The 18,723-nt window shown below is 27.8% G+C and overlaps 4 protein-coding genes across 4 annotated transcripts; 2 read left to right on the forward strand and 2 right to left on the reverse strand.

The window, feature by feature from the left end:
• The first annotated feature begins 5,181 nt into the window (after positions 1 to 5,181).
• On the forward strand, positions 5,182 to 6,669 carry LOC101515671 (NAD(P)H-quinone oxidoreductase subunit N, chloroplastic). The gene is made up of 4 exons (XM_004500344.4): positions 5,182 to 5,759; positions 5,885 to 6,001; positions 6,083 to 6,168; positions 6,373 to 6,669. Exons 1-4 carry the CDS (start codon positions 5,415 to 5,417, stop codon positions 6,434 to 6,436), a joined length of 612 nt encoding a protein of 203 aa, XP_004500401.1. The 5' UTR covers positions 5,182 to 5,414; the 3' UTR covers positions 6,437 to 6,669.
• A 153-nt stretch (positions 6,670 to 6,822) lies between these two features.
• Positions 6,823 to 9,938, forward strand: LOC101488427 (reticulon-like protein B1). The gene is made up of 5 exons (XM_004500345.4): positions 6,823 to 7,486; positions 8,424 to 8,604; positions 8,886 to 9,027; positions 9,109 to 9,178; positions 9,500 to 9,938. The coding sequence occupies exons 1-5, from the start codon at positions 7,303 to 7,305 to the stop codon at positions 9,661 to 9,663; spliced, it is 741 nt and encodes a 246-aa protein (XP_004500402.1). The 5' UTR covers positions 6,823 to 7,302; the 3' UTR covers positions 9,664 to 9,938.
• Positions 9,939 to 10,828: 890 nt separating this feature from the next.
• On the reverse strand, positions 10,829 to 13,112 carry LOC101488763 (protein YCF54, chloroplastic). The gene is made up of 3 exons (XM_004500346.4): positions 12,694 to 13,112; positions 11,811 to 12,043; positions 10,829 to 11,173 (listed from the first exon to the last, which is right to left on the reverse strand). Exons 1-3 carry the CDS (start codon positions 12,940 to 12,942, stop codon positions 10,981 to 10,983), a joined length of 675 nt encoding a protein of 224 aa, XP_004500403.1. The 5' UTR covers positions 12,943 to 13,112; the 3' UTR covers positions 10,829 to 10,980.
• A 2,769-nt stretch (positions 13,113 to 15,881) lies between these two features.
• Positions 15,882 to 17,894, reverse strand: LOC101489094 (large ribosomal subunit protein bL17c). Its single transcript, XM_004500347.4, has 2 exons — positions 17,566 to 17,894; positions 15,882 to 16,514 (listed from the first exon to the last, which is right to left on the reverse strand). The coding sequence occupies exons 1-2, from the start codon at positions 17,795 to 17,797 to the stop codon at positions 16,105 to 16,107; spliced, it is 642 nt and encodes a 213-aa protein (XP_004500404.2). The 5' UTR covers positions 17,798 to 17,894; the 3' UTR covers positions 15,882 to 16,104.
• Positions 17,895 to 18,723: the final 829 nt, after the last annotated feature.

Here is an 18,723-nt window from a genome sequence, read left to right on the forward strand (position 1 = left end):
TATATATATATATATATATATATATATATATATATTAAATAAAAAATGATTTTTCTAACAAAATTATTTTTTAAAAACCTGAAACAAACACCCTTTAAATCATAAAAAATAATTTTTTATTTCAAAAATTAGATTTTTTTTAAACAAATGCATCCATTATTTTATATCAAACAAATATGAAACGACTACTCAGTGATTGCCTAATTGAACGACTAACAAATATGGAATTGCTATCGAATATAGAATCACTATTGAGTGATTGCCTAATTGATTGACTTTAAAATAAAAAATAATATTATTAATAAATAATAATAATAATAAATATGCTTAATTGCAGTTTTGGTCCCCCTATTTTAGCTGAATCGCGAAAGTAGTCCCCCCATTTTGTTTTTCCCCAACTTTGGTCCCTCAAACATAATTTTAGTCCAAAACTTGATGAAATTTCATTTTTTAAAGTCGTACTACACCATTTATGATCATAGATTTCAAGTATAATTGTTGCAAATGAGATCTTGAGGCATTGTGTGATTTAAATAAATGCAAAAAAAAATGAAATTTCATCATATTTTAGACCAAAATTCTGTTTGAGGGACCAAAACAAGGGAGAAACAAAATGGGGGGACTACTTTCGTGATTCAGTTAAAATAGGGGGACCAAAAGTGCAATTAAGCCTAATAAATAACATTAATAAATAATAGGTCGATCTGTTAGGCCTAATATATATTTTTATAAGTCTGAGTCTGACCTATTTAAATAAATAGACTTTAAAAATAGTCTGAACCTAACCTTTTTATTAAATAGACCAGGCCAGACCATATTTAAGTCAGACTATAAGTAGGTCAGATCATAGGCTCCTGACAGACAGTCTAGCGTATTTTCGTCCCTACTTGTAAATTGACATTTCTAACGCATATAATATATTAGATGATAGGTACATAAATTAATCTATTTAATTACATATCGTAATATTTGTAATTTTATATTCTAACTAAGAGATAAATATTATTATAAAATAGAATTGAAGAGAACTATAACATTATTTGAAAACTTAATTTATGATTCCAATAAACAAAAATTCAAAAAATTCTAATGGTAAATAATGTCATTTTTTCTTAAATTAATAACAATTCACACAATTTTTGTGTAAATTCTAAAGACATGAATAAATTGTGAGAATTCTTTTTAAAAAATTTAAATTAGATAAATTTTCTATTTTAAAACTATTGTTATCAAAAAATTCTTACGAAATAACTTTATCCGTTGAAACGCAACATGAAGATATCCTTTGAAATGCAACATGAAGAAAATGGAAAATCATTTTAACAAGAAAAGACTTCTTATCCATTTTTAATGTAGAGAGATAATGTTATTAATTTTCTGATTTTGTGCTGAATTATTAATTTACTGCTAAGTCTATTATTACTATTATTAAATATTTTTTAATAAAGAAAAACTAATTTTTTTTTAATTTTTTAAATATCTTAAAAATTATAATACTATATAACAATCTATCATTCAATACTTAAAATACTATTTTTTACACATCTTAAAAATAATAATACTATATAACAATATATTAGTCAATACTTAAAATATATCTATAAAATAATAAAACACTTAAATCAATTAAAATTGCAACAAATTTTTAAATATAATCTAACAACTAGAATTTAACTATACATAAATTGTAAATATATATATTATCTTTTTCATGAAGGTGTAAATTAACAACTTACACATTCTCTATTATATTTGTACTAAAAAAAATTCATTAACTCTTTTAAATACACTATTGTAGTAAACGAGTATTATTGTAATTTACTTTTATATATAAAATTATGATTTTTTCTCCTTTTTATTAATGACATTATTATCTCCTTCAAATCAAGATGTATATTTCGATATCATTAAAAACAAAAGTACTACTTTTACTATTCGGGTGACTCCATTGATTTACGTTTATCCACTTTTAATAATTTTTAATTTTTTTGCTAAGTGAATTTTATTTGTATATCTTTTTATTTTATCTTTCTCTCTTTTATTGTTTTTTATATAAATTGTGATTATAACTAACTGCCCAATATTGTTAGTTGGTGTTCCACCGGAATTTCAAGTAATAAATATTTCCAATTTGTCAAAAACAATATATAGAAGTTACAACATTTAATTGGGGGAGAGAAGTTAAAAATAATATGTAAAAAAAAATTGATTTGGTAGAGAAGGAGAAAGTTGTACATAAAATAATTTAAATATAAATAAGTATTTAATTCTTACAAATATATACACTTTTCTTTAGTTTCAATTAATCTTTTTGGTTCTATAAATATATATTTTTTTACTTTTGATTTTTAATACTTTATTTTTAATTCTTGTAAATATACTTTTCTTAATCCCTAAAAGTATCAATTTTAATTCTTATTTAGAGCGATTAAAATTAAATATTTTTATTTATAATTACAGAAACCAATTTTAAATATAAAGATTGAAAAAAAAAATTAAGATATTTTTAAATGAACTATGTCAAAAATGTGTTACTGTTACTTTTTACTTATCGATTTGAAGTTGTTTACCCAAACCAATAACACCATTAAATTTTATTATTTTTCATGAACAATTTATCTTTTTGTTATATTACTTATAACTATTTATTGTCTCATCATATTTATTTCTCTCTCTACACTAAATAAATAGAGACAACTTTAACAAAATAATTTAAATATTACTTTAAATTTTGAAAACTACAAATTCAAAAGAATAATTATTTTTTTTTTGATAAAGTTAATAATCTATAAAATGATTATATTTGAAAGAAAAAATATTACACCAAATCCCGGCATCTCCTTTATATATCAGTATAGTTTATTATTATTATTTTTAATTGGATTATAATATAATAATAATGATTATTATTAGTTCCTTTAACTGGATTTTTATTATTATTTAGATAAATATATTTTTAGTTTATATTAAATTTTAGCATTTTAATTTTAGTTTCAACAAAAATAAAATTACAAATTTTAATTCATACAAAATTATCATACATGTAGTTTTAGTATTTATTGTTAAGTCAATATCTATTTTTTAATAAATTTTTGCAAACATGTTTACAACAATATAAAAAGTTATTCTACAAAAAAATAAGCTCCAAATTGAATTTTTAAATCAGTTTCTTTTATACTTTTATTATGTGTCTTTACATTTGAAAAATTCATATTTAATTAATCTTAAAATAAAAATTTTAATTTATTGTGGAAGAATATTTTATAATGTTATAAATAAGCTGGTAAAAAATTTAAACTTCAAGGACACATATTTAATTTTTCTTCAATATTTAATTTTTTTTAAGAATGTTTACAGTATTATAAATTTCTCCACAAAAAATTAAAATTTTTTAATTTAAAAATAAATTAAATATAATTTTTTTAAACACAGAAAATTCAAGATAAAATTAACAAAAAATATGAATCTAAAAATCAAAATTATGAGCTCATTTTTATAGAGGATTTTTGAAAATGTTGTAAATATGTGTGAACAAAATGATTCAAAAATATATGTTAATTTGACAACAAAAATTAAAATTGTATGCATAATAATTTTGTATGACTAAAAGTTGTATTTTAATTTTATAGAGACTAAGTTTAAAAAATCGATATTTTATAATGACTAAAAATATATTTAACCTTTAATATTTTTTAAATCAAATAATATTTAATTTTTATAAATTTAATCATTAAATATTAAAATAGTAAATCCAAAAGGAAGGGATGCATAATTAAACTATTTTAATTTAATTATTTTATATATTGAGATTTTTATTTTTTGAGTCTTACTAACACTTGTCCTAAAGGTACATATTAAGTATTCTTAAAGTAAACTTTTTTGTTGAAAAAAAAAACTTTTACATTTTTAATAAATTGATTACATAAATTCTAAGATAAAATTTCAACATATAATATCTTAAAATGTGTCATTGAGGCTAGAGGTGGGAATAGGTTAGGTAAGGTCAGGTTTTGAAAGGTCTGAGTCTGGTCTACAAATTATTTTTTAGGCCTAAGCCTGACCTACGGTCTATCATATATTTTTTTTTCAGTCTTACGTGACCTTTTTAAAATTCTGGTCTGGCTTGGAAGTCTATTTAAAAGTCTTATTCACATTCAAATATTTAAGTGTCCTACTAATACTACATGATGGTCTCCACATATCAATATCCATGTACATATCTATATATATTAAACAAAAAATATTTTTCTAACAATATAATTTTAAAAAAATATGAAACAAACATCCTTTAAACTTTAAAAAATAATTTTTGGTTTCAAATAATAGATTTTTTTTTGAAACAAACGCACTTATTATTATCTCTTAAACAAATATAGAAACGGCTATTGAATATAGAATGATTACCGAGTGATTATCTAATTGATAGAATTTAAAATAGAAAATAATATTATTAATATAATAATAAAAATAATATTAATAAATAATAAAGTATATATAGGCCGGCCTATCAGACCTAATAGATTTTTTTATAAGTCTGAGTCTGACTTATTTAAATAAATAGGCTTTAAAAATAGTCTGACCTTAGTCTTTTTATTAAACAGGCTAAACCAGTCCATAGACCCCTAACGGACGGCCTAATCTATTCTCATCCCTAATTGAGGCATATGTTAACATTTGCTTTATTTTTTATATGTGTAATATATCATATATTAAAAATATTTTGTTAAGTTTACAGTTAAAAATTGTTTAATAAAGTCAGTTTCTCTCTCTTCGTTGGAACTAAATTTACTTTTTCCTTTTTGGTTGTAATACAAGTAAAATATACGTTTATTCAGAAAAATAAGATAATAATATGTTTATTTTTTTGTTAGAAAAAATATAATGATAATATTTTTACAACGAAAGAGAGAAAATAGATAGAAAACAATAATCAGTCTCTTAATAAGTTAGTTAAGAAAATTTCACCGAAAGAAAATCAGCTGAAATAATATCTATTTATTTATGTAATTTAATTTTTTATTCGGCTTAAAATAAGTTACTATTGTAAAAAATTATTCTAAAGAGAAATTTAGATTTTTGTGAAACTCAAAAAATGAGAATACTTTTGTGAGTTTTTTAAAGTAGAGAAATTTAGATTTTTGTTTTTTATATATATATAATGTGAAGATCCAGTCCCTGGATGGACCCTTAGATTGTGTTCGTAGTAAAAAATAGAGGAAAGTTTCAGCATATGACACTATCTGTAATCGAAGGTTAGAATTACAAGTGAACACAACTTTATCTCATTTCTCAACCATACAACTCACACCATTCATCCCCTGCCTATTATCTTTCAAAACAAAAAACATCTACCTCATTCTCCACTAAGCATTGCTAAATTTGTTGAATTATCACCAAAAAGGAACAGAACAAAAATGTTAGCCTCTGCTAGCTTAAATTGTGGAGGAGCAAGATGGTACAATGTTCAAGAACAAAGAAGGAAGAAGATGATAGCTAATGTTAGAAGTAAAAGGGTAGTGAGGTGCAGTTTGGGGATAGGAGATTTCATTGGTGGAGATTTGGTTAAATTTGATATTGGACGTTGGCTTTCAGATGTTGAACAACATAAAGCACTTGCAATATATACTCCTCATGAAGGTGGTTATGAAGGACGTTATTTGTCACGTCTTCAACGTCAAGGTTACTATTTTCTTGACCTTTCAGCTCGAGGTCTTGGTGATCCTGAAACTACTCTCACCAAAGTTCACCCTGTTTGTCCTGTAAGTTTTCTTTTTCTTTTCCATGATTCATAGCTATTACATTCAAACACTTTAATCTATTTTCATAAATTATTACAAGTGTTTGATGTCAGTGTTGTGTCTGGTGTCTGTGTGATGGATCTCAGGCTCATTTAGGAAAGCAACCAATAGCAAGATGGTATTTCCCACCAGAAGTTGATTACAGATTGGAAGCATTACCACCAAATGCTAAAGGACTCGTGGTTTGGATTATTGAAGCCAAGGTGTGTATTATGCTATTACTTTTATTGCATCAAAATTACGAATCAAACGCTGCTATAAATGTTGTTTTGGCTTTTCCTTAGGTTCTCTCCAAGGCAGAACTGCAATTCCTTGCTCTGCTGCCTACACTAAGGCCTAAGGTCAGGGTCATTGCTGAATGTGGAAATTGGTAGGAAGCAGAATCTTCTAAACTTAATGTTGCTATTTGTTACAATTATTATCATTTTGTAGTAGATTTTTTAGTTTTTATTCTTTTTTCTGCAAAACCTGTGCTTAAGGACTTCAATTTCCCCATGTTTACATATCCACCTTTATATGCTAGGCCTAGTTTGGATTATAATGGTATGATTATAATGTTTTTGTCAATGATCAGGAGAAAGTTTATGTGGAAGCCATTAAGTGAAATTGCTGGACTAACAACTAGTCAGGAGGCTTGATGATGATGATGAAGCATTGCTACTTATCATTGATGATTAATTTTCCAACCAAATAAGAACTTCCAATTGGAGGCAAAAAGATTTATAAGGATAAATGAAGTTCATTTGTAAATAATTAGATCTGTCACAATGATGAGTGATATATATGTACATTCTCCATCAAAGATGGTATTTAGGAAATTCGATTTCAACAAAACTTTTGTAATATATTTAACTATTGCACTTATCATGCATGGACTGTGTTTCATTGCTGAAGGAACGTTGACAAAGTTATAACTTTTAAACGAGAAATTTAGATAATTAGTTAGTAGTTACAATAAAAGTTAAATATTTTTAATAATTCAATAGTTATAAATAATTGACAATTTGAAAACTCTTTTCAATAGAGTAACTATATATATAAAAAAATTAAATTATTTCATTTAATAATATTTCAAATTAAGTTTCATGAAAAATATTATCAAAAACCTAAAAATAATTTTGACAAATCAATGTTTATAACTCAATTAAAAAAATGACATGCTTGCCTTCATGCGAATTTTAAGGGATCGATTTTATTGTTTAGACTCCTGGGATTTGTAGGAAACCGATTACCTAAAACGAAAGGGACAAATCTCTAAAAAGGTTACACTCTCCATTGATTAATCCAACCTGTTTTCTCATTATTAACATTTAACGTTCTTCATTTATTTATGAAATGTATATCTATTGTAATTAAGTTGTAACATTGTTTTTGTTAATGTATGTCATTGATTTTTTATCGGAAACGTTATTGTATATACAGGTTTTACAATATTTATAGCATTAGTGAAAGATCTAACGTATAATACAAGAAAAATAAGGATATATATATATATATCTAAATAATGGTTCAGCATGCGGAATACATGGATGTTGCAGATTCAGATTTTCTCAGTAATAGCAAAGAATTTGATGATGATGACTCAGAATTTGAAACTGTGTTTGAGAATTACTTTGTATTCTCCGCCGTCAAGAACAGCTTCTTTGGCCGGAAAAGGCCTCTGCATGTTGTACTAGGTTCCGGTAAAGGTATGCTTCCCCTGCATCTTTGAAATCCTAATGATGTGATATTCATTCTAACACTCTTTATTATTAGTTGAAATTCATATGCTTCTTCCTAATTTATGTGAGTTGCGTTTCTTATTCAATGTCACTCGTTTTTAAATTGGTAGGGACGCACGTGAATATCAACTAAGTTTGAAAAGGATTTGTTGTAAAGTATTTGCTAGCCCTTGTGTGCATTTTGTCATTCTTTCGTACAATGCAAGCTTCATTCATATTGCAAACTAAAGATAATCTGTTAATTTTAAGTTTGAGGGAGTTTACTTAGTAATTATAGTATTATTATGGTTAAATATCACTCGTGGTCCCTTAACTTAATTTCAGTTAATGTTTTAGTTTTTTTACTCTTTTTTTTTTTTTACAAAAATTCATCAAAATTTTCAAACAAAACCCATAAAATTAATTATATTATTTAATATAAACAAATTTTATCAAATTCGTAACTCAAATCTTCAACTAAAGTCATATTTGTCATTCTTTATTTGACGTTGTTAGAGATAAAAATATGAGTTTATTTAAAGATTTAAGTTACGAATTTGATGAAATTGCATTATATTGAGGAAGATAATTAATTTTATGGATTTTATTTGAAATTTTTTATGACTTTTTTGAATTTTTGCAAAAAATAAAAATAACGTTGTTAACATTTTAAAATATAAAAGATCAAATTGTTACTTAAAATTAAAATAAAGGACCAAATCGAAGAAAAAAAATAAAAATAATAAATAAATAAATAACTAAAACGTTAATTGAAATTAAGTTAAGAGACTATATGTAGTATTTAGCCTATTATTATTATTATTATTATTTTACATAGATCAACAGAAAAAATAAATAAATAAATAAATAAATTGTTTTGGTTGTGATGAAATTTATGGTAAACTTTAGTTTCTGTTGCTTGTAGCTGCTGACATTATACTGTGGAGAAATAAGTGGATCACAGCAAGCATTCTAGTTGGTGTAACTTTCATATGGTTTAGTTTTAAAAGGATGGAATACACAGTGCTTAGTTTCATTTGTGACTCTCTCGTAATCCTATTGGCAATGTTGTTTCTATGGACACATCTAACCTCCTTCATTAACATGTAAGTTTAATTCACTTTATTAATCACTACTATTCAATTATTAAGGTATCATGGCGAGTTTGTCACAAACATTGTGAATCACCATGATTTTCAAAAGCTGCAATTAATCACCTGATTCTAGCAAACTAACTGTGATACCAAACATAACTAAAGGGTTTTTCTCATCTTTTTTTAACTACATGCTTCTTTTATTCTCTCTATTAATTGAATGATATTATCTGCATACTTTGCATGATTATTGTTTTACATCAAGGAATGATGCTATTTTCTTCCTAATACAGATCTCCACCTAAATTATCAGCACTCATCTTACCTGAAGGGTTGCTTGTTAATACTGCTATTTCAATGACAAAAAAACTTAACAAACTACTCATAACATTTGGAGTCCTAGCTTCCGGACGAGATTTCAGGAAGTTTATTTTGGTACATTTCACCATCCTTTTAAGCTTTCTTAATCATGTCACAGTTTCATTTGGTTTTCTCTGACATGTAACTAATCTGCAGGTTACATGGACATTAGGAGCTGTCTCAGTTCTTGGCAGTTTGTTCACTGCTGCAACTATCTTCTACATAGGTTAGCTACCTACCCTCAAATGACATGCCAGATTTGGACTCCAAGCACTTATGGAATTGACAATTGTCACAGTCAAGATATCAACGGAATGAAGATCATATGACTCATATTCCAAGTTTATTATATTTTTAAATCTGATTTACTATAATCAAAACTTAAACAGTCTGATCTTGATCCAATATTGTTGATGCCTTTGCTGCAAAAATTGTGTGATTCCTTAACCGCAAGGAATCCAGTTGGAGTGACATATTTCACACATAAAGATATTACTGAAATGCAAGATAGTACTGATATGTTTTCTCTTTTACTTTGTTGATGTAGCGTCTGTGACTTTGCTGACTGTGCCAGCAGTGTATGAAAAGCATCAAGATATTATAGATATCCTTTTTGAGAAGGCGCTGATTGAATTAAATAATCAATATGCAGAGCTGATGAAGATGTTTTTTGGAAAGTCTCAACACTTGCAAGATAGCAATCTAGAATAGAGGTAATGCAAGCCCTTTTCTACCTAGGCTGAAACAAGATATGCACAAAACAATGTTGCTACATAATTGTATTTAGAAGTTGCAGCTAGTGTTTCTATAAATATAGTTCCAAGACTTACCCATCAGTTTCAGTAATTTAAAAATAGCCTATGGGTATCCGATGTACTGAAGAAGTACATATATGATTAATCCTAGGATATGCACACCAATTTTTATATACCAGTTAACATCAAACAAATTTTTATATACCATATATGATTAATCCTAGGTATGCCACATAAAAGGCTTTCTAGAAGTTGTATACAACCTGTCTCTGTCATAACGAAAGCTAAACAAACCATTTTTTTCTTTCATGAGGTGTCATTTCAGTGGTAAAAATTTGATATTGTAAAATGCCCATTGGTGCCACTTTAATTAATAATAATTTCCACCTCCCAAAAAAAAAAACATTTTAGGTTGTTCAATAAATATACATTTAATATATTTTTCTGTATTGTTGTCACATAAGACACAATTTGGAAGGAAGGATGATAACCATTTGACTGTCATCCAGGGTGCAGGGTTAGATGTGAGCATGAGTCACAACTAACTATGCGGCTATCTTTTTAGCAGAAAGCGGCCTAGCCATATGCAGAATCTGGTCCATGGTTTGGGAGGGTGACAAGCAATGGCTAGAAGCCGACCATAACCGACAGCAGATCATGGTTATAGTATGATAAAGACTCATGGAATGAATGAATTAAGAGAACAATTACAAATTTGCAACATTCAAGAGACAGAAAACACGTTCCGCTTCAATGAACTAGACACAAACTCAGTGATCCTTCTTTTTCTTCAAAGCATAACTTCATTACAGTTATGAAATTTTTGTATTTGTTTTTATCAATTTCATTCTGTAATAAAAGGGAGTCCACATATGAGAAAGGGTAATTCTAGAATCTGCAGTTGCTTCTAGGCACTCCCATAACATGTTTTGCACATTACATAAACAAGATTTATATAATCCAAATACTCACCTTTGACATCAGTTTGTTCAAAAGACACAATACCTAGTAATCTGTGGGATTTTCAAGCAAAAGAGAACATCAATTTTACCACAATATCTATACTTCACTCATTTGGGGCATAAAAACAATGCCTAGAACTTGAATTCTAAGGACAAGACTTCAGCTTTAAATAATTATACTGCCTTCCAAAAATTACAAAACTGAAAGCAAATTTTGCCAACATCAACTACATCCAGTTTTTACATTAACAAAAGCCCTTGGAGAAAAAGACCTATGAATACCGATTACTGAAATGGAACATAAATAATGTCTAAGAGTTCACCTCTTTCTGTCCTGGGGGCAAGAAAGTTTCCCACCATCCAGATTCATATTTAGGATAGGGTGCCACCCAATTATCAGGCTTCTCAAACTTAAGATTAGTAGGATTGGAGGCTAATGCTTCTTCTAGGCTCTCAGCTTCAAAACTTTGTGCTAAAACTCGATCCAGTCTTAACTTCATGAATCTGCCAAAACACACATAGGGGAAGAGTTACAACTTGTCCGAAACATCAAAAGTTGGCAATTGATGCTATGTTAACAACTTCCATTGCAGAAATTTAGTTGATCATATACTTCTTTCTTACATCAGTGTTTCATATTATACCATTTGAAAGGGTGAAGCTCTATCTGATGGATCTAGACACTGAAAGCAGAGATGATCAAAGTAAATAGAAAGTGCATACCATCTTTGACAATTGACACCTCTAAGAAATAAAAAAATAAAAAAGAACACCCAGATTGCGTGCATTCAGGAATCCATTAAGTCATGCAAATTAGGCTGTGTAATCAAAATCCGACGACTTAGATTATAAGCTCTAGAAATCATATCTAAAAAGCAAATTCAAAATATATAGACCGTGAGCCGTCTAATCGAAGGTCGGATGGTTCAGATTGTTTGGCTTCAGATTCCCTGATTGCAGGGAATCCAATTACGCAAATGACAAACTCTTGATGCAAGCATATAATTTAGGCTTAAGTGGTTAACTATAGGTGACTGGGGATTTGTGTAAACGATCTTGATTGAAAAATGACATAAGTTTAACGATCTAGTTTTATGACAGCCACTCGAAGCACTGAAAAATAAAGAATTGATGTTCTTACGTGATCCATGGACCATTGGTTGATACAAGAGCAACAGCAGGTCTCCTCAACCTCTTGGTAATTTCAGGGAAACTATCCAAGAATTTAGGCTCAATGACAAGCCAGAAATCCTGTTCTTTATTACGCTCTCCATAGTAACGACGACGTTCAAATAGTTGTTCTTGAAAATGCTCCTCCTCATCCAGCATGAATTTAGCATTTGCAACAAGAAAATAGTACTTGCTGAGCTCATTCTGAGCCATAAAAAAGGGAATATACTAATTACCATTAAAAAACAACTCAAAAATTGCAACATGAATCCAATGCTTATAAATCATCAAGGACAAGGGTCAATTGCATGTGTTAGAAACAAGCGAATCACCATGTAAGTGTTGAACAATTTACTACTTAAATGAACAAATTTATATAATGATTTTTTAAATTGAAAAAACACAATCACATTAATGCATGTTTGGAATCACAGCGAGTTTGACGAAAATCACAATGACACTGTGATTTTGTGTAGCTCTTGCCAAGATTACGGTGACACATGTGATTCTCGCCCAACTTAGTGCTAATCCAAACATGCACATAGTCAATGTGGGACCATTTTAAGGATTAAATTGACTCAAACAATAATGTGATTGTGATCTAGAATTTCCAATTTCATTGACTATTAGGGAGTAATTTTAATGATGCAACTTTGGGAACAATTTTAGTGATTCAATATCCATTTTAAACATTGAAATGACATTCAAACCCATTCATAATAGATCATACATTTAGAAGAGTAAATGTTACTTTAAATGATCATTCAAAATCCACAAGTTAGTAGAAAAATAAATAAACATTAAACAGAAGACATAATAATGTGGAATTAAATTTAGATTAGAGTGAAAGAAACCTTGGTGGGAGGAGCATCAGAAGAACTGACACTGTCAGATTGAACAGAAGCAACAGCAGTGGTAAAGGGAGTAAGTGGCATTGTTAGTTTGTTGAAGGAAGAGAATAAGGTGAAATTAATTGGCAAGGAGTGAGTTTTGTTGAAAAGGTTATGCCTTTTAGTTCCAGAGAGTGTATTGGAAGAAGTGAGAGTGGTGTGAGCAACCATTGTAGTTGATGAACCTAAAGTTAGAGTCCCCATACCCAGCATCGTGATTTTCTTCTTGGTATTCTTGTTGTTTTGTGATAAGATAATGCAAAAAGGTTTTTCTGTTGCTTTGAAGAAGATGTGTAGAGAGAGAGAGAGAGAGAGAGAGAGAGAGAAGAGAGTGAGGAGAGAAAAGAGAAGGGATGGCAATTGGCGAAGAGACAATGGGACAAGTCGTGAGATATCATGGACAACCTTATCCAGTTATCTAAACCTTAACTTATTTTTTTACTTTCCTACTAATTTTAGTATTTTATTACTTCATCTACATTTTAATATCCTAACCAACTAAAAATGTGATATTTTAAAATATAGAAATTAATTTTGAGAATTGATAAAAATAAAATAATAAAATTATAATTAAACCTTATATAAATTGGTTACAAGTGTTTGAAATAATTTTTTGAATTTTGTGAAACTTAAATGTGTAAATTCTCTATAACCATTATTTTAACTAATTCACGTGTAATCTCTTTCAAAAAATATACACTATTTTAAGAAAATTTAAATATTTTATTGTAAAAGTAATTAAATTATACTAATTTTTGTGTAAATTAGGCTAAAATAAGTTGATTTTTATTAATTATTTCTTTTATCTTGTATCAAACACCGCTTAAGATTTTGCTTACATCTTAAAAAAAAAATTATTAATTATATTAAATTTTATATTAAAATATTTTTATTAATTCAGTAGTTAGGGATTTTGTTAAGTGGACTATGAAATATAATAAATAATTATATATATATATATATATATGAAAAAAGTAATTGACGCACTATATTAATATTGTGAAACGATAAATAATACAAAATAAATAATAAGACCAAAAAAATACAAAATAAATAAATATATTACAAACTTGTTATTCAATGAGAGAGAGTATACTCTTAACTCCTTTTGGGTATACATCTACAGTTTACCATATTTTAAGAAATATCACCGTCAATTTTCAAATCTTTTCCCACACCTCATATTATACGACTGACTAAATATACTTGTAGTAACATTTTTTATGGTATATGTTTTGATTAAAACGCGAAAAATTAGATAGATTGGATCTTATATATTCTCATCAAAGTTAAGAAAAATTATAAGGTTTTCTCTTCTTAAACTCTATCTTATTTATTTATTCACTTTTTCCTCAAAACCAATCACATATACATAATAAATATCACGCATCCCTCAACGTGTATGTATCCTTAGTAAATGGGGATCAAAATAAAAGATTCATTTAAATAAACTAAAATGAATAAATAATTTAATAGATTTATATCAGTTATGGACTTTGGATAAAGTCTTATTTGAACCTTAAAAATGTATTTCATCGTCAAGAACAATTATAAAAATTAATTATAATTTTTTTACACTTCAAATTTTTATATTGTTTTTCTATAATAGATTAATCACTAAAGAAAACGTTGAAACGTATTAATTAATTAATCAAATTTTTATATTTTTTAAATAAATAAATAATAATAATTACTATATACTATTAATTATAATTTATTATAAAAATCTTACACAATACAAATAATTGTCATTAAAAAATTTATTAAAATCAGTATTTTTTTAATATCATCGACGTAAAAATATTTATAATAATATATTAATTATAATTTTTTACACATCAATTTTTTTACGTTGTTTCTTCTAAAAATAAATCGCTAAAAAAATAGTTGGAATATAAGTTTCATACAAAAGACATATTCTTAACTAATCACTAAAAGATCATATATGAGACAACTAATTATCTGTAAATAATTAATTGAATTTTTTAAAGTAAATAATTATTTGTAAAAGATCAAAAGACACACTTAATTGAATTTTTTAAAGTTATTTTTTATAAATGAGTCACTAAAGATATTATTATTAGAGCATACTATAATTTGCATCTGTAATTTTCCTAAAAAAAATATGCACTCACTTTCCTTTAGGACGTGGATTAGTCATTTTATTTATTGCTCTCACCTAATAACTAACACAAGCATAAAAAAACAAAACAAAACAAGTTCACAAAAATAATTAAAATAAAATGACACAATAGTTTTCTACTCGAATGATTAAACTACTCAAATTTTATATTTTATTATATTTATTAATAAATAAAAAATACGAGATAAATACTTGTTATTGATAAATATTTTTATAAAAATTAATAAATACGAAATAAATATTTGTCGGTGATAAATTAAAAAATCATTAGGCAAGTATTTGCCATTAATTCATAAAAAATATACAGGACAAAATATTTATTATTGATAAATATTAAAAAATACAAAATAAATATTTATAATTAATGCATAAAAAATACAAGATAAATATTTATAAGTGATAAATATAAAAAATGATAAGACAAGTATTTATAGTTGTTATGTTAAAAAAATACGAGATAAATATTTGTTGACAATAAATATTAAAAAAAATAGATCAAATATTTTCCATTTTTTATTAATTTTCTTTAATTATTATCTAAGAAAAAAATATAGTAACGACGTAGTATCCATGCATGATGCATCCGCAGGAGTATTTTACTCGTCTTCAGCCTTTCTCAGACGACCCTATTTGATTATCCAAACTAACTTTCTAGTTTATCATTTGAATTCATTGTTATGTGCTGTCAATTCCTCAATAAGATGATACTTAACACAGGTTCTTACTTTTCAATAACTAAACGAGAAAATTGGGCACCGCCTCATGTAGCTCTTGGTTGTTTGTCAGATGTATACTTTTCATATTATGCATCACATTCATGCTGAGCTCACATATTATGCAGGACATCTTGGTAGCCCAAAATATGGGAATGACACTGTTACACGCCGTAGATGATTTCGGCTGTTAATTTAAGATTGGACAGTTCAAATCGCACATTCAAAAAATCAAATAGTTGACAATCTCGATTATTGATTGAGATCGAAAGCAATAATTGTGTTACTGCAGGGGATTTATTTCCCAAAAACATATAAATGAATTTATAACCTTTTGCAGATCAAAGATGGATGTTTGTCCATAGGTACAGTTCAGAAAAAGATGCAAGCTCACAAATACAAATACAACTAAACATGGGAAAAACTGTAGAATCAATTGTTACCATTGGAAGCATTACAAATCTCAACATTGCAGCTTGAATGCTACTAATTGCATCCCATATAGGAGGCGGCTAATAATTACACAAGTTCAATGTATGCCATAGGTGCATTATCACCCCGCCTTGGTAGGGTTCTTATAATTCTTGTATAACCGCCGTTTCTTTCGCCATAACGCTCTGGAACCTCTGCAAATAAAGCATGAACAATCTGCTTCTCATAGACGAAGCCGAGGGCTTGTCTCCTTTTATGAAGAGAACCATCCTTTGCCAGAGTGATCATTTTATCAACATACTTCCTAATTGCACTGGCTCTTGCCCTTGTGGTCTTGATGCGGCCATATTTAAGGAGCTGAGTTGTAAGACCTCGAATGAGTGCCTTACGCTGATCAGGAGGCCTGTTGAGTTTGGGCACTCGTCTTCCGTGTCTCATAGCATAGACTCGGCCGCCATTGTCAATAATTGTGAAACCATGATCAAAGCCGTTAAATTCTGCTCAAAGAAGATAAAATACAGTAGTGAATTCAATGCTGAATTTCAAAAGATAATGGGTACTATGGGGAAGCAGATTTCATTCACACTCAACAATCAAGAAACAACCTCAGCAGAAATGTTACAGTGCGATTTCTCCACTAGATCTAAGGAAGGAGGGAGAGCGAGAAGGTATTAATGGACTAACAACAAAATTCTGCAATTGGTAGCTTTTGAGAGCACATTCAACCCAACATCGTTATTGCAGAAAGTTCTTCTCAGAAACATTTACGTGATTGGGTTGGGAAGTCATGGTGTTTTGATTCATAAGCTCTGCGATACCATTTTATAAACTGAGAAATCAACAGAAGATTTCAGAGAGCTTACTCCAGCCCAATGTTGTCAATTGTGAATCACGGAAAGTTTGTTCAAATTCTGCTACGGGCGCCGTTATATCCACTATTTGACAATATTTTGTACTAAATAGCACATTGTGGAACAATAGCGATTTGTTCAAATTCTACTACGCTACAGCGCAGTTATAGTCGCTACTTGACAACACTGCTCCAACCAATTTGCCAACGGTCGGAGGATTTTAATCTAACGGCTACTAAGGATTTCAGGGAGTTTTAGCAGCAGAAGTTCCAAACACTTGATAATTGTATGTTATATATGGACAATACTTCGCTAAAGTAAGCAACTCATTTTACAAGCATTATCAACTATTGATTATAAATAACAAATAATTAAAATAATAATTTTCTCACATTACATTTTAGTCAATTTTAGAGAAACCAAAATCATGTTTTAAAGTTATAGATTATGCATAGAGTTGCAAGGGACTAAACAGAAAAACAAACGCTACAAAAACCATTACATTCTAGAGGAGTAATCTGTCTCTAAATTCTAACAGAACATAGTCAGATTAAGTTTCTTCACTAACTCAATCAATTATACAAAAATCAAAAGAGATTCACAATAATAGATAATGAATTAATTAACGAATTAAAAAGAAGTATACAAAACAAGGTGAACGATGAAAACATAGGAATGCAAGCGAAAAGAAGTATACCTGAAGATAAAGGACCGAATATGGAGAGAGAGCGAAGTCCGGTGAAAGAGGGAAGTAAGGATTTGGGTTTGTTTGAAGAAATTTGGAGTGTCGTTGGTGAAGAACGACGTGTGAAGCGTATTGAAGAAGCGGAAGTAAGAGGAATAGAAGGCAAAGCAGAGCGAAGTGAAGACATACTCCACCTGTTGTTGCTGGTATTGTTGGTTGTAGCCATAACCGCCACGTTAGCCATTATTGTTGAAATTGAGAAGGAAATGCACCTCCACACCCAGAAATGCTTCGATTTTTTTTTACAGGATAAAAAAGTGGATAGAGATTGGTGAAGGAGAGACATAGACAGAGATTTTAGATTGGGCCATTTTAATTCAATCCTTTCGCCTTTCTATTCACACCTTCCTTGTTTTACTCTCCACCCCCTTCTTATTTATCTGTATTACCGTGATTCAGTTAATAAGAACACATTGTCACGGTAAATTACTAGCTTTTATTTCATTTGTATATATATACCGACTTATTTTATATAAATCATGATTGTAAAATGAATAAAAAACTGCACAAACATTAAATCGCATCTTATTATATTAAATATCATATTAAAGGACGTGTATTGTATTTATAAGTCTGTTTACATCCATAATTAATCGCAATTGGTTGATACATCAAATAAAAAACTAAAAAAAGAAAATTGTGGGATTATTTGATGTGTTGGTGAGTTATAATTGTTTGTTAGTATAAAATTATTTTTTAGATATAATTAATACAATAAATTTATATATAAAGTTTTGTATTTTAATCTGAAACATACGTATAATATAATAATTTTAATATTTATCAATTAAATTATGATTTAATTACAACGTATAACTTTTGTTCTTTTTTATAAATATTTGTAGATATATGTTAAAAGTTAATATAACAAAGTGATATTATAATATAATTTAATTATAGATATGCGTAAAAAAAGTTTTACATTATCTGTATATAAATCAATCTCAATTGATTTTATTTTGACATCTTATAAACAATGTTTTTAAATGATCTTATAATAACTTATTCTTTGTCATTTTTATAGATATAGATATAACATTTTATAAACAATTTTTTCTTATAATAACTTCTTTCTTTTTTGTCATTTCATACAAACAATCAAATTTTAAA

Source organism: Cicer arietinum, chromosome 5 (genome assembly GCF_000331145.2).
Source record: "Cicer arietinum cultivar CDC Frontier isolate Library 1 chromosome 5, Cicar.CDCFrontier_v2.0, whole genome shotgun sequence".
In the NCBI taxonomy this organism is placed as follows: Eukaryota; Viridiplantae; Streptophyta; class Magnoliopsida; order Fabales; family Fabaceae; genus Cicer; species Cicer arietinum.